The 14,070-nt window shown below is 50.9% G+C and overlaps 1 protein-coding gene across 21 annotated transcripts; it reads right to left on the reverse strand.

Moving 5' to 3' along the window:
- Nucleotides 1-1,840: 1,840 nt before the first annotated feature.
- On the reverse strand, nucleotides 1,841-8,760 carry LOC105464236 (zinc finger protein 182-like). Of its 21 annotated transcripts, none has more exons than XM_071067565.1 (6): nucleotides 8,159-8,760; nucleotides 7,651-7,722; nucleotides 3,765-3,795; nucleotides 3,249-3,389; nucleotides 2,892-2,993; nucleotides 1,841-2,031 (listed from the first exon to the last, which is right to left on the reverse strand). In XM_071067565.1, exons 3-6 carry the CDS (start codon nucleotides 3,780-3,782, stop codon nucleotides 1,960-1,962), a joined length of 333 nt encoding a protein of 110 aa, XP_070923666.1. In that variant the 5' UTR covers nucleotides 3,783-3,795; nucleotides 7,651-7,722; nucleotides 8,159-8,760; the 3' UTR covers nucleotides 1,841-1,959. The 21 variants fall into 21 exon arrangements, 6 of the variants coding, with proteins under 6 accessions (XP_070923666.1, XP_070923664.1, XP_070923668.1 ...); XM_071067563.1 differs by having other exon boundaries at nucleotides 7,651-7,751; XR_011606605.1 differs by lacking the exon at nucleotides 3,765-3,795 and having other exon boundaries at nucleotides 2,904-2,993; nucleotides 7,651-7,751.
- Nucleotides 8,761-14,070: the final 5,310 nt, after the last annotated feature.

Here is a 14,070-nt window from a genome sequence, read left to right on the forward strand (position 1 = left end):
AAGCCTGCGCACATTCCTTTAACTTATATTCGCTCTCCATAGTGTGAATAACCTAATGTCTAGTAAGAGTTGAGCTCTGGTTGAAGCATTTCCCACATTCACTACATGCGTGTGGCTTCTCTACAGAATGTGTTCTATGGCAATGAATCAAGTGTGACATCTCAATGAAGCCTCTCCCACACATGACACACAAGTAAGTTTTCTCTCCAGTGTGTATTCTTTGATGATCAATCCGGTGTGATGTTTGAAGCCCCTTCCGCACTCATTGCATTTTTAGGGCTTCTCTCAAAAATGCATCCTTTGATTATGAATCATGTGTGATGGCTGACTGAAGCTTTTTCCACACTCTTTACATTCAAAAAGTTTCTCTCCTGTACGAATTCTCTGATATTGCCTGGGATTTGCTTTCGGATTAAAGGCTTTCCCACACTCAATACATTTATAGGGCTTCTCTCCAGTATGTATCAGTTGGTGTTTAATAAGGTTTGAATTCCCACTAAAAGCTGTGCCATATTCATTCCACCCATAGGGCTTTTCTCCAGTATGAATTATCTGATGTTTAACAAGTTTTGATGTCTCCCTAAAGCCCTTGCCAAATTCACTACACACATAGTGTTTCTCTCCACCATAAATTTTCTTTTCCTTTTTTTTTTTTTGAGACGGAGTCTCACTGTCTCCCAGGCTGGAGTGCAGTGGCGTGATCTCTGCTCACTGCAAGCTCCGCCTCCCAGGTTCACGCCATTCTCCTGCCTCAGCCTCCCAAGTAGCTGGGACTACAAGCGCCCGCCACCATGCCTGGCTAATTTATTTTTGTATTTTTAGTAGAGAAGGGGTTTCACCGTGTTAGCCAGGATAGTCTCAATCTCCTGACCTTGTGATCTGCCCGCCTCAGCCACCCAAAGTGCTGGGATTACAGGCGTGAGCCACCGCGCCTGGCCTTTTTTTTTTTTTAGATGGAATCTCACTCTGTCACGCAGGCTGGAGTGCAGTGCCGCAATCTCAGCTCACTGCAACCTCCGCCTCCCTAGTTCAAGCAATTCTTCTGCTTCAGCCTCCTGAGTAGCTGGGATTATGGGCATGCACCACCACACCCAGATAATTTTTGTATTTTTAGTAGAGATAGGGTTTCACCATCCACAGTGAATTTTCTGATGTTGTATAAGGCTTGAGTTGTGATTTTTTTCCCCACATTCAATACATACACAAGGCTTCTCTGTAGTATGAATTATCTGATGCCAAGTAAGGTGTGAGTTCTTGCTGAAAGACTTCCCACACACATGACATCCATGGGGCTTTGACCCACTGGTAACTGCTTGATGTCCACTCAGACATGACTCACATGGAAAGCCTCAGCCACCCATCCTCCATCTACTGGCTCTCTCTTCTGGCCTGTCCCTCAGACGTACAACAGGTTTTGTGCCCAGAGACAAACTTTTCTCCAATTTATTACATTCCTGGTATTTGTCTGCTGCATTGATTTTCAAGTGGGAGCTGACCACTTGCCTCGAACCTCTCTTTTGGGGAAATAACTTCATCCTGGTTTTTTTTGTTTGTTTTTTGAGACGGAGTCTCGCTGTGTCGCCCAGGCTGCAGGCTGGAGTACAGTGGCGCAGTCTCGGCTCACTGCAAGCTCCGCCTCCCGGGTTCTGGCTATTCTCCTGCCTCAGTCTCCTGAGTAGCTGGGACTACAGGCGCCCGCCACCACGCCCAGCTAATTTTTTGTATTTTTAGTAGAGACGGGGTTTCATGGTGTTAACCAGGATGGTCTCAATCTCCTGACCTCATGATCTGCCCACCTCAGCCTCCCAAAGTGCTGGGATTACAGGCGTGAGCCACCGCGCACGGCCATCCCGGTCTTTATTGTGAATTTTTTCCAGCAATATTCTGCTCCTGTCTCAATCCTGCAAGCTGATCGAAACTCAAACTCCTCTGGATTGCCTCTTGGGAAAATCTCCTGAGTTACTCCTTGTAATTGTTCTTCAGATTTTTCTGTTGGAGTTGATTGTTTATGCTTTGTCTTGACCTAAGAATCTGAAACAAAGAATGGAAATTAAAAGTTTCTCTGTGAAAGAAGAAACTGATTGAGCCAAAGCAAATTTCTGTGCAGCTCATATTTGCCAGCCTGAGTTGAGTTTTATTTTCCCTTCTGTTAATGACTTTATTCCATTTGTCTTGTATCACGCTTAGTTGTGTGTGTCCATCTCTCTCTGACTGGACTGAAATTCTGAGGGCAAATGCCTTCTCACACAGATACTTGCGGCACCTTGATGGCACAGTGCACAAAGCAGGAACTGACAACTAAAGAACTAGGGATTCATTCCAGCAGTGTTTGCCAGGTGCCTCCTGGGTGCCTGGCACTGCCTGAGGTACCAGGGACTTGGTGAATGAATGAAGTCCCTGTCCCTTAGCATTCTAATGTGGAGACCAACAATATGATAGGACATCAGGGCAGGGTAAATCATTCTTCCCCAAACTACGATGTTCTGCACAAACCAAAATGTACACTCCCTGAAGACAAGGACTTGGTTTTGCTTATACTTAACCCCAGCACCTAGAAGAATGCCTGCATGCAAGCAGCGTGCAAACTGTGGAAATAGGAGAGGGTGCTGGAGGCATGCTCCCATGTGAACACAATGTGGAGTTTTGTTTGTACTTTGACATGTAAGCGTTAATCAGCTCATCAGGGAAGCCTGGTCACCACTAGAAAATGGCTGTCCCACCTGAGTAGCTGCACAAGGAGTAGCACAATGGGCTTGCACTTCTCCTCAGAGGGAAGGTGGGGCCAGGACGGGAGCCAGAAGAGACAATCAGGGGTCTCTCAGCTGGCCATTCAAACTCCCCCCTCACAGCTCACATGCACAACACATCACGGCTTCCCCTGAGACACCTACCTCCTCACTCACCTGTGCAGGGAGGCCCTGGCAGAGCAATGACCCATGGCATTTTCCCCTGCTCCCGCTGGGAAATAACCCTGAGTGTGGACACTGAAAAACCTGTTTATCAAGAAGATAATGGTCAGTGCTGGAATATCTGAGCTGCCCCTGGCTGAGGGCCACAGAGGCTGCAAGAGGAGGGGGATCCAGAGGCGGTCTCGAGAAGAATGGGTGATGAGATCATTGGGCACTCCCTGCTGGGACATGGGTACTGGGGATGTACCATACCCATGGACTGGGGATGTTTGGTCTATGAGTCAAGAGAGCCCAAGGGACCAGTCACCTGGGGATGGGGAGCAGGGACCTGAAACCCACCATGTGATGCTTATCCAGAGCTGTTAGGGTGCAGTGGTTCTCCAGCATCACATCCTGGTGGAGTGCTCTCTGAGGGGGTCCCAGGTGCTGCCCCTCCTCCTGTGTGAGGTACATGGCCACCTCCTCAAACATCACTGTGCCCTAAAATCACAGGTGCTCACTGCCCAGAGAGCCTCACCCCTGCCCAAGGGCAGGCACACCTTGCAGCTTGGACTGAATTTCTAGCAAAAGGCTCTGTGTGCGTCTCCCTACCTTCCAGGCAGATGTTTAGGAAAAGAGCTAGGGGTAGGTTGGGCAGGGAAAGTGTGACTATGGAAACACAGAGCTCTCAAAACTGGGCTCTCCCTTCAGGGCCCTGCACCCTGCTCAGCTCTGTGGAAGGGGCAGCCAGTGGGTTGGGCCTGCATCTGGGGAGGGAGATTCTGTTCTCAGGGCCCCAAGGGTCTGCTGGGCAAGGGGCTCCAGGCTGAGGGGGAGAGGCCTTGGGCAGCAACTGTTCCCCAAAGGTCAGCTCACCTGGGGCTCAGCCACCATCGCTGGGCTCCTCCTGGGAAGGTTAGAGGCAGGGTGTCAAAAGGAAGACACAGAAGGGCAAGCCCATGCCCCGCAGACCTGTGTGCTGCAGCGGCCCCAGGTCACAAGCTGTCTTAGGAGGCTGGTGACCCTGCATTTCCTTCAGCATGAAGGGTACTTGCCCCCAAGACCTTCTCACCTGGGCTTAGTGCTGCTGCAGAGCCCTTGAATTCAGGTTCAAGGGTGATACTGTGCCTCTGCTGCTTGGAGTCTGGGGGATGTGACCTGACCCTGACCCTGCCTGGCAACACCTCCCCCTGGTACCCTCTCCCACCCCCAGAGTTCGGGTCCACTGCGGGCTCCCTCGGGTCTCCAGCTTGCCCTCCTCCCTAGGGCACCTCAAATCAATGCCTTGCAGGGGTGAGGCATGTTCAAGAGGGGCTGGAGTCATGCTGGAGGGGTGTGCATCCTCAGAGTTGCCAGCAGGAGGACCTATAGTTCAGGCCTGGAGAAAACCCTTTTGGTAGAGCTGGCAGCAGGCCCCAGGGTGGGAATGGCAAGGGATGGCGGCTCACCCCTCCACCTGCTCCCCTCCTCCTCAGCCGCCCCCACCCCTGCCTGAGGCCAGGGCACCTCCCACCCCCAATCACCACCCTGGTCCTTGGTCTCCCAGTCTCTGCCCGCCCCTGGCTCAGCCCACTGTGACTTGGGTTTGTAAATTGGCTTCCTCACCAGGCCCCTGGCCCATGGCCCTGTCCATCTTGACGCCTCAGCTCTGCAGCCTCCTTGAACCCCTTCGAAAGAGGCCACCACAAAAGAAGCCACCATGGCATCGTGGTTGCGGGTGGAGGGGCATGGCCTGAGCTGGACCCGGGAAAGGTGGTCAGCAGGGGTCTGCCCCCAGCCGCTAGGGGACAGGCCATAATTGGTTGCATGTCACCTCAACGACCTCTGCCTCATGGACAGCAGAGACCACGACTCCACCCACTGGGGCATGAAGGACAGGGAGTGTTAATCTGTGTGGGCTCCAGGTTACACCCAGAACATGGAGTATAACACAGATAGATGGCCACACGTGGTCACAAGTCAGTGTCCTAAAGAGAAACAAAAAGCAGGGAAGCTATTCCAGATTAAAAGAGCCAGCGAGATGCGGTGGCTTAGGCCTGTAATCCTAGCACTTTGGGAGGCCAAGGCAGGTAAAGCCTTTGAGTCCAGGAGTTTGAGACTAGCCTGAGCAATATGGTGAGACTTGGTCTCTATAAAAAAAATACAAAAAATTAGCTAGGCATGGTGGCACATTCTTGTAGTTCCAGCTACTCGGGAGGCTGAGGTGGGAGGATCACCTAAGCCTGGGAGGTTGAGGATGCAATAAGCCGTGATCGCGCCACTGCACTCCAGCCTTAGGGACAGAGTGAGACCTGGTTTCAAAAAAAAAAAGGAAAAAAAAAAAAAGGAGCCTGAAGAGACACAATTAAATGCAACATGCAACTTTGATTTGATTAGCTTCTGAATTAGAGGGGAAAAACCCAGCTATGCAGATATTTTAGAGACAATTGGAGAAATTGGAGAAATAAGAGTTTTGTGACCATGGGATTGTTTGTTTGTTTGTTTTGAGATGGAGTCTTACTCCGTCGACAGGCTGGAGTGCAGTGGCGCGATCTTGGCTCACTGCAACCTCTGCCTCCTGATTCAAGTGATTCTCCTGCCTCAGCCTCCTGAGTAGCTGGGACTACAGGCGCATGCCAACACACCCAGCTAATTTTTAGTAGAGACAGGGTTTCACCATGTTGGCCAGGATGGCCTTAATCTCTTGACCTTGCGATCCGCCCGCCTCAGCCTCCCAAAGTGCTAGGATTACAGGCATGAGTCACCGTGCCAGGTGACCACGGGATTATTGTTAATTCTCTCAGGTGAAATAAAGTATTGCTATCATGTAAGAGAATGTCCTCACCTCTAGGAAATAGGCTGAGGTACCTAAGGGAAAGTGCCATGATGTCTACAAATTACAGCGGACCCTGGAACAACACAGGTTTGAACTGCGAGGGTTAGTTATAATTGGATTTTCTTCCGCCTCAGTCACCCCTGAGATTGCAAGACCAATCCTCCTCTTCTTCGGACTACTGAAGGTGAAGACAATGAGGATGACCCACTTTCACTTAATGAATATTAAATATATTATCTCTTCCTTGTGATTTTCTGAACACCATTTTCTTTTCTCCAGCTTATTTTAAGAATAGAGTAGCCGGGCACGGTGGCTCACGCCTGTAATCCCAGCACTTTGGGAGGCGGAGGCGGGTGGATCATGAGGTCAAGAGATCGAGACCACAGTGAAACCCCATCTCTACTAAAACAAAAAAATTAGCTGGGCACGGAGGCGGGTGCCTGTAGTCCCAGCTACTCAGGAGGCTGAGGCAGGAGAATGGCGTGAACCCGGGAGGCGGAGCTTGCAGTGAGCCGAGATGGTGCCACTGTACTCCAGCCTGGGCGACAGAGCAAGACTCCGTCTCAAAAAAAAAAAAAAAAAGAATAGAGTATATAATACATATAAAAATATGTTAATTGACTATATTATGCATAAGGCTTCCAGTCAACAGTAGGCTATTAGTAGTTAAATTTTAGGGGAGTCAAAAGTTATGCTTTAATTTTCAACTGCACAGGGGTCACTGCCCCAACCCCTGTATTATTCAAGGGTCAACGGTATTTTCAAATTACTTTTCAGCAACAAAAAGTAAATATATTCAAAGATACAGCCAGTGTGGCAAACGACTGTAGAATCTAAATGAAGGGTTTATGATGTTCATAATACTTTTTTGTGGATTTGAACATTCTCAAAATCACGAGCAGTGTGGAAAGTAAAAAGCTCCTCTTCAAAGTTTCTACTTCAAATCAGAAATGTTATTGGTATTTTCTCCCCGAGCTAGTTCTGTTCAAGCTCCTTATTTTATAGTGATAACTCTGTTAAGCTTTATATAGCAAATGTAACGGAATAAGCATACAGTATGCCTGTATACTCTGACTTCAGTATTTGTGTTAGACATGTTCACAGGTATGTAGTACATTCTGTGTCCTTTTACCTTAACCAAAATATTCGTGCTGGACATGCCCAGACATGTCCCAGCTTGCAGCCTATGCCCCTTCCTTATTTGGAAATGTTATTACTGTTCTAAAGTCCTTTCGTAAGCAACTTCCTCTTTTCCTTTGTTCCTCATTGACTTTACCTATTTAGGAAGTTTTAAATTGTTAGCCAATCAAATTCAGCCTAGAATGTGAGGTTCAACTCCAGCCAATGGAGACAGGACACAGCAGTAGGGGCCTCATGCATTAGGGATAAATATTCCTGTCTCCCTTTGTTCGGTGTACTCTGTGGCGAGACTGCTGGCAAGCAGTACCATTTCTGCAGAAAGTAAAGTTGCCTTGCTGAGAGAACTTTTTGTCTAAATGCTGACTCGTCCTTGCGACACCAGGGAATAAGCATTTATTTCTAAGAAGTAGCAATAGAAGACACCACTCTGGCTTCCTACAGAGGGCAGTGTGGAGGCAGGAGAGGACAGGGGAGGAAACCTGTGGTCCAGGGTCCAGTGGCCTTTTCCTATCTTAGTGCTCCACGTTCGCTAAGTCGGAGGTACCACCTGTCATCACCACCCCATGGCCATTCATGCTTGAGAGGAGAGTCCTGCACAGACAGAGCCAGGCTCTGCTCCACATTTCCCTCTTTAGGCTATTCCCTGGCCCCCACCACCCCCCGCACGCTTCCGGCCCAAGAGCCGTGCAAGGACAGCAGGGCGGCTTCCAGATATCTTGTAGGGCATTGGACGTGAGAAGAGCTGAGAGAGGAGCCCTGGGTGACCCTTGAGTGGAATCAATGAATGAACGAATGATTTCCTCTCACCTCCTCGAGTTTACTTTATATTGGTGGATCGTCTCAGGAAGACTCCAAAAGTGACTGCCACCACTCAGCTTTCTGGCAGTACAAGTGGGGAAAACGCAGGGCTGGAGGATGAGGCCAGAGGTGGGAGTCTCGCTTGTCCCTGGACCCTCCCTTTCTCACTTTCACCAGACAAAATGGCGGACCCCGCCCAGAAACCACGTCCCCACCTTAGAGGACACAGCCCCGAGACAACTCCGCTCGTCCTGCACTAACCTCACCCGAAAGCACGTCATTCACCCTTCACATATCCTGCTCCAGGAACACTCTCCTCACCCTTCACAGACCCGCACCACCGGCAACATGGCTCTCAGCCTTCACAGACCCTCAAGCCAGGAAAACACCCCTCTCCCTTAACAGTCCCTCATGCCGGAAAAACTCTCATCCTTCACAAACACCCCCACCCCAGGAACACGCCCCTCACCCTTCACAGACCCTCATTCCGGGAACGCGCCCCTCACCCTTCACAGACCTGCACCAGCGGCAACACGGCTCTCACTCTTCACAGACCCTCAAGCCGGGAAAACGCCCCTCACCCTTCACCAGCCCCTCATGCCAGAAAAACTCTCATCCTTCACAAACACCCCCACCCCAGGAACACGCCCTCACCCTTCACAGACCCTCACTCGGGGAACAAGCTCCTCAGCCTACATAGACCTGCACCCCATGACCACACCTCTCACCCCACCCAGGGACACGCCCCTTGTCCTTTATAGACTCCGCCCCGCGACCGCACATCCTTCAGAGACCCGGCCTCGCCCCTGCATCCCTTGTAGATCCCGCCCTGTGACCACACCCCTCGCCCTTCATAGGCACCGGCCCGCCACCGTCACCTTTTATTGGCCCCGCTCCGTGACCACGCCCCCGCACCCTTGATAGACTCCACCCCCGAAGGCCCTTCGCAGGAGCACAGTGACCCCGCCTCCACAGGGTCCGCTCCGCCACCCTGACCCTTCCGTGTCGCTCGCGGGGCCCCACCCCTGTCCGCCTGCTCCAGTGCCCATGGGGAAGCCTGGTGCCAGGGGCCACCAGTCAGACCAACTCATCGCCCGACTGGTGGGACGAGCACAGGTCGGCAGGTCACAGGCCGGAAGTGAGGCTCGCCCGGCCGCTCTAGGACGCGGGAAGACCGAGGCCTCGGTGATTCCCCTCCCCCCGGCCTGGCTCCCTCAGGAGAAGGCGCAGCCAAGCGAGGACCCGACATCGCGGTCGTACCCGCCTTCTTTTCTGGCCCGGAGTACGGCCTGGGATCTCCAGGGGCGGAGACTGAATGGGTGCTGTCGAGGACCGGCGAGAGTCTGGAAAGTTGGCGCCTTGGTGGGAGACCGAGGAGGTGACGGATAGGGAAGCGGGAGCGGCCGCTGGGTGGGACGCCTGAGACCCTCAGGAAATGGCCGGGTCGCCGACTGTTTGCACCACTGGCATCCTGCAGCACTGTGAGATGCGGCCCCGTTTGTTCCCGGAATGTAAATCATCCGGCACAGAAAAGAATGCGATTCACGGAGAAAGAGTTCTGTCTCCTCTCTGGGCACAGCTCTCTCCTTCCTGGACGACAGCGGCCCCGGACAGGCTGGGGGCCCCCGACAGGTTCCAGCCCGGAGGAAGGCGCTGTGTCTGAGGCATGCGGTGGAGACAGAGAACCTTGATGGATTTTATTCTTGTGAGAAGCCCGCTTTCCTACCTAAACCTCATGTCCATTGGTGACGGGAAGTTAACTTGGGCACTGATCCAGCCCACCCAGGCCGCCATGGTGCCCAGACCGTCCCACCCTCCCGTCCCCTAAGCCCACCACGCTGCCCTCCCATTCCCTAGCCCACCAGCACCCCGCCCCGCCCTGCCGCCGAGCGCCCACACAGCCTCCCCTCCGTGCCCCAGCCCACCAGCCCCCTAAGCCTCCCACAGCGCCGCGCCCCACAGCGCCTCACAAGGCCTCAACCTCGGGTCCCTCAGCCCCACAGCCCCTGACAGCGCCAGGCCCCACCCCACAATACCCCACAGCGCCCCACCGCCTCCCACCCCCACCTCAAGGCCCTAACCTATGACCCTCCACATTGCCCCACCCACACAGCACCCACACACCGGCCCGCCCCAAGGTGCCCCACAACACCCCACCCCACAGCTCCCCAGAGTGCCCCTTCCCATAGCCCCCCACACCATCCCGCCTCGCAGCGCCAGCCCCAAGGCCCGGCCAATGGCCCCGCCCCACTGCCCTGCCCCTTCCATCCCCCACACCGCCCTGCCCTACAACACACTACCCCCCTATCCTCTATAGCGCCCCCACCTTCAGTTCCCACACCACCCTGCCCCACAGCGCCCCTCACCGCCCCATCTCCCAGGGCTTACAGTCCCCACACTCTGCATCCCCCAGCGCCTGAGAGGCTGGGCTCCTGGTACTTCCCAAGAGACAAGAGGTGCGTCCCGCGCCCTGTGCAGTGAGAAGCCCTGGAACTCCAGGACCCTGCTTTTTTAGGCAGAATGTTATGGATGGGCCACTCCAAAGAGAAACACGGCTGGGGTCTTCTCACTGGGGTTGCAGGCCGTAGGATGGTGTGAACACTCCACCTCTGTTCACATCTTGGACCCCCCAATCTCCCTAAGGAAAGGGTGGCCTTCTCCCTGCAAGAAAGCTTCTGAGGCCTTAGAGGCGAAGCTGTGTCCTCATTCCACTCTCCCCGATACCCAAGCCAACAGGGAGATGCCCTGACCCACTCATGGCCAAGGACACCAGTGGAAACAGCCTTCCTCCTCTCAGTACAGACTGTGCCAGGCAGGCCAGGAAAAGCCAAGAAAATGTGGATGGAACAGACAGGTTCCTAGCAAAATGCTAAAGCTGAGCCAAAGTAGAATACTTGAATTAACTAATTGCCAAGAAAAGAGATTAGAGAGGTGATTAAAAAGCTACCATTAAGAAAGCTCCAGGTGGCTCCAGATCACAGCTGAGCTCTCATCAACCTTTAGAGATCAGATAATTTGAAAGTTAATCACAATATTCCAAGCCACAGAAAAAGATTAAAAACCTCAATTCACTTTACGAAGCCTTCTGTCTATAAGCTTGTCTAAGTCTGTGCTGCTATAAGGGAATACCTGAGACTGGGTAATATAAAGAAAGGAGGTTTATTTGGCTCACAGTTCTGCAGGCTGTGCTGGAAGCATGGCACCAGTATCTACTGGTGAGGCCTCAGGCTGCTTTCACTTATGGTGGAAGATGAATGGGAGCTGGTATGCAGAGATCACACAGCAAGAGAAGAGGCAAGAGAGAGAGTGGGTAGAGGCCAGGCTTGTTTACACAACCAGTTCTTGGGGGAATTCATAGAACTAGAACTCCCTCATTACCATGAAAAGGGCACCATGCATTCATGAGGGATCCACCCCCATAACCCAAACGTCTCCTACCAAGTACCACCTCCAGCATTGGGGATCAAATCTCAGCATGAGGTTTGGGAGGACAAACACCCAAACCATAGTGAAGCTTAACAAGCCAAAATGATAGAGCCCAAAGAATCTATAGACCCAGATCTCTATGTTTAATATTGAAAAATTATAAGTAAGACAGTAGCAAATAGAATCAAGCAACATATCAAAAAAATATTATGCCATGGCCAAGTATGGTTTATTTCAGGAATGCAAGGATACCTACATACCATTGCAATTCATTAGCTCAACAAATTAAAAGAGAAAAAACAGGCCGGGTGCAGTGGCCCACACCTGTAATCCCAGCACATTGGGAGGCCGAGGCAGGAGGATCACCTGAGGTCAGGAGTTCGAGACCAGCCTGGCCAATATGGTGAAACCCCGTCTCTACTAAAAATACAAAAAAATTAGCTAGGTGTGGTGGCAGGTGCCTGTAATCCCAGCTACTTGGGAGGCTGAGGCAGGAGTATTGCCTGAACTCGGGAGGTGGAGGTTTCAGTGAGCCGAGATCACGCCATTGCACTCCAGCCTGGGCAACAAGAGCAAAACTCCGTCTCAAAAAAAAAAAAAGAAAAAAGAAAAAACAGCATTCCATCAACATACGGTAAATAATAACAACATATGGGAAACAATCAACATATGGTAAATGAAATTGAATAAAATTCTGGAGCTATTCTGAGTAAAATTTCAAAGAAAATAAGAATAAATGAAAATGACTTAAATATGCTAACAATTATTAACCATAAGCTCCAAGAACAAGCATCATTTATAGAACAATATGCTAAAGCTATTACTTTTTTTTTTTTTTTTTTTTTGAGAGGAATCTTGCTTTGTCACCCAAGCCACGATCTCAGCTCACTGCAACCTCTTCCAGGTCCTGGGTTTAAGCGATTCTCCTGCCTCAGCCTCCCAAGTTAGCTGGAACTACAGGCGCATGCCACCACGCTTAGCTAATTTTTTTTTTGTATTTTTAGTAGAGACAGGGTTTCAGTATGTTGGTCAGGCAGGTCTCAAACTCCTGACTTCAAGTGATCCGCCTGCCTCAGCCTCCCAAAGTGCTGGGATTACAGGCATGAGCCCCTGCGCCTGTAATTTAAAATAAGATAGTAAATTTTATGTTATGTGAATTTTACCACAATACACAATTTTTAAACTCAGAGCAATAAAAATCTTAGTGAAAATTTAGAATATCACATGTACAAAGTAGAGCAGAGGAATACTTTGTAACAATGACAGGCACTCAGAAGCTGTAAAAAAACAGATAAGACATATTTACTAAAGCTATTACTTGGGCCAGGCGCAGTGGCTCACACCTGTAATGCCAGCTCTTCAGGAAGCCGAGGCAGGTGGATCACTAGAGACCCAGAATTTAAGACCAGCCTGGCCAACATGGTGAAACCATGTCTCTACTAAATACAAAAATTAGCTGGGTATGGTGGTGCATGTCTGTAATCTCAGCTACTTAGGTGGCTGAAGCACGAGAATCACTTGAACCTGGGAGGTGGAAGTTGCAGGGAGCCAAGATCACGCCACTGCCCTCCAGCCCAGCCTGGGAGAAAGAGTGGACTCTGTCTCAAAAAAAAAAAAAAAGCTATTACTCAAAATCAGGAATAAGACCAGGACACCAACCTACATAATTTTTGGTCTACATTTGCTATGGACAGAATTATGTTCCCCCAAAATTCGTATTTGAGACTCTAACCATCCATATGACTGTACCGGAGATAGGGCCTTTGTGTTAGTCTACTCTGGCTGCCATAACAAATACCACAGGTTGGGTGGCTTAAACAATAGAAATTTATTTTCTCATAGTTCTGGAGGCTGGAAGTTTGAGATCAGAGTTCCGGGATGGAGAGTTTCTCAAGGGGTCTTTTCCTAGCTTTCAGAGAGCTGCCTTCTCACTCTGTCCTCATGTGGCATGGAGAAAGACAGGCCTCATTTCTAGTGTATTGTCTTGTAAGGGCACTAATCCCATCATGAGGACTCCACTCTCATGACCTTTAATTCTAATCACCTCTCGAAGGCCCCGTCTACAAATGTGATTACAATTGGGGTTGGAGTTTCAATATATGAATTTCAGGGTGACACAAACATTCAGTCCATAACAGCCTTTAAGGAGGTGATTAAGGTTAAATGAGGGTTAGGCGCTGTAACTTTTGCCTGTATTCCCAGCATTTTGGGAAGCCAAGGCACATGAATCACCTGAGGTCAGCAGTTGAGAGCAGCCTGGACAACGTGGTAAAACCCTGAAACCCCATCTCTACCAAAAATACAAAAATTAGTTGGGCGTGGTGGCAGGCGCCTGTAATCCCAGCTACTTGGGAGGCTGAGACAGGAGAATCACTTGAACTCGGTATGCAGAGGTTGCTGTGAGCTGAGATTACACCACTGCACTCCAGCCTGGGCGACAGAGCAAGACTCCAACTCAAAAAAAAATTGGCTGGCGGCGGTGGCTCACGCCTGTAATCCCAGCACTTTGGTAGGGCGAGGCAGGAGGATCACGAGGTCAGGAGATCAAAACCATCCAGGTTAACACGGTGAAACCCCGTCTCTACTAAAAATACACAAAATTTGCCAGGCACGGTGGCGGGCACCTGTAGTCCCAGCTACTCGGGAGGCTGAGGCAGGAGAATGGTGTGAACCCAGGAGGCGGAGCTTGCAGTGAGCCAAGATCGCGCCACTGCACTCCTGCCTGGGCGTCAGAGCGAGACTGTTTCAAAAAAAATTTTTTTTAAGTTAAATGAGGCTGGGCGCGGTGGCTCAAGCCTGTAATCCCAGCACTTTGGGAGGCCGAGATGGGTGGATCACAAGGTCAGGAGATCGAGACCATCCTGGCTAACATGGTGAAACCCCGTCTCTACTAAAAAACACAAAAAACTAGCCGAGCGAGGTGGCAGGCGCCTGTAGTCCCAGCTACTCGGGAGGCTGAGGCAGGAGAATGGCGTGAACCCGGGAGGCGGAGCTTGCAGTGAG

This window comes from Macaca nemestrina, chromosome 8 (assembly GCF_043159975.1).
Source record: "Macaca nemestrina isolate mMacNem1 chromosome 8, mMacNem.hap1, whole genome shotgun sequence".
Classification (NCBI taxonomy): domain Eukaryota; kingdom Metazoa; phylum Chordata; class Mammalia; order Primates; family Cercopithecidae; genus Macaca; species Macaca nemestrina.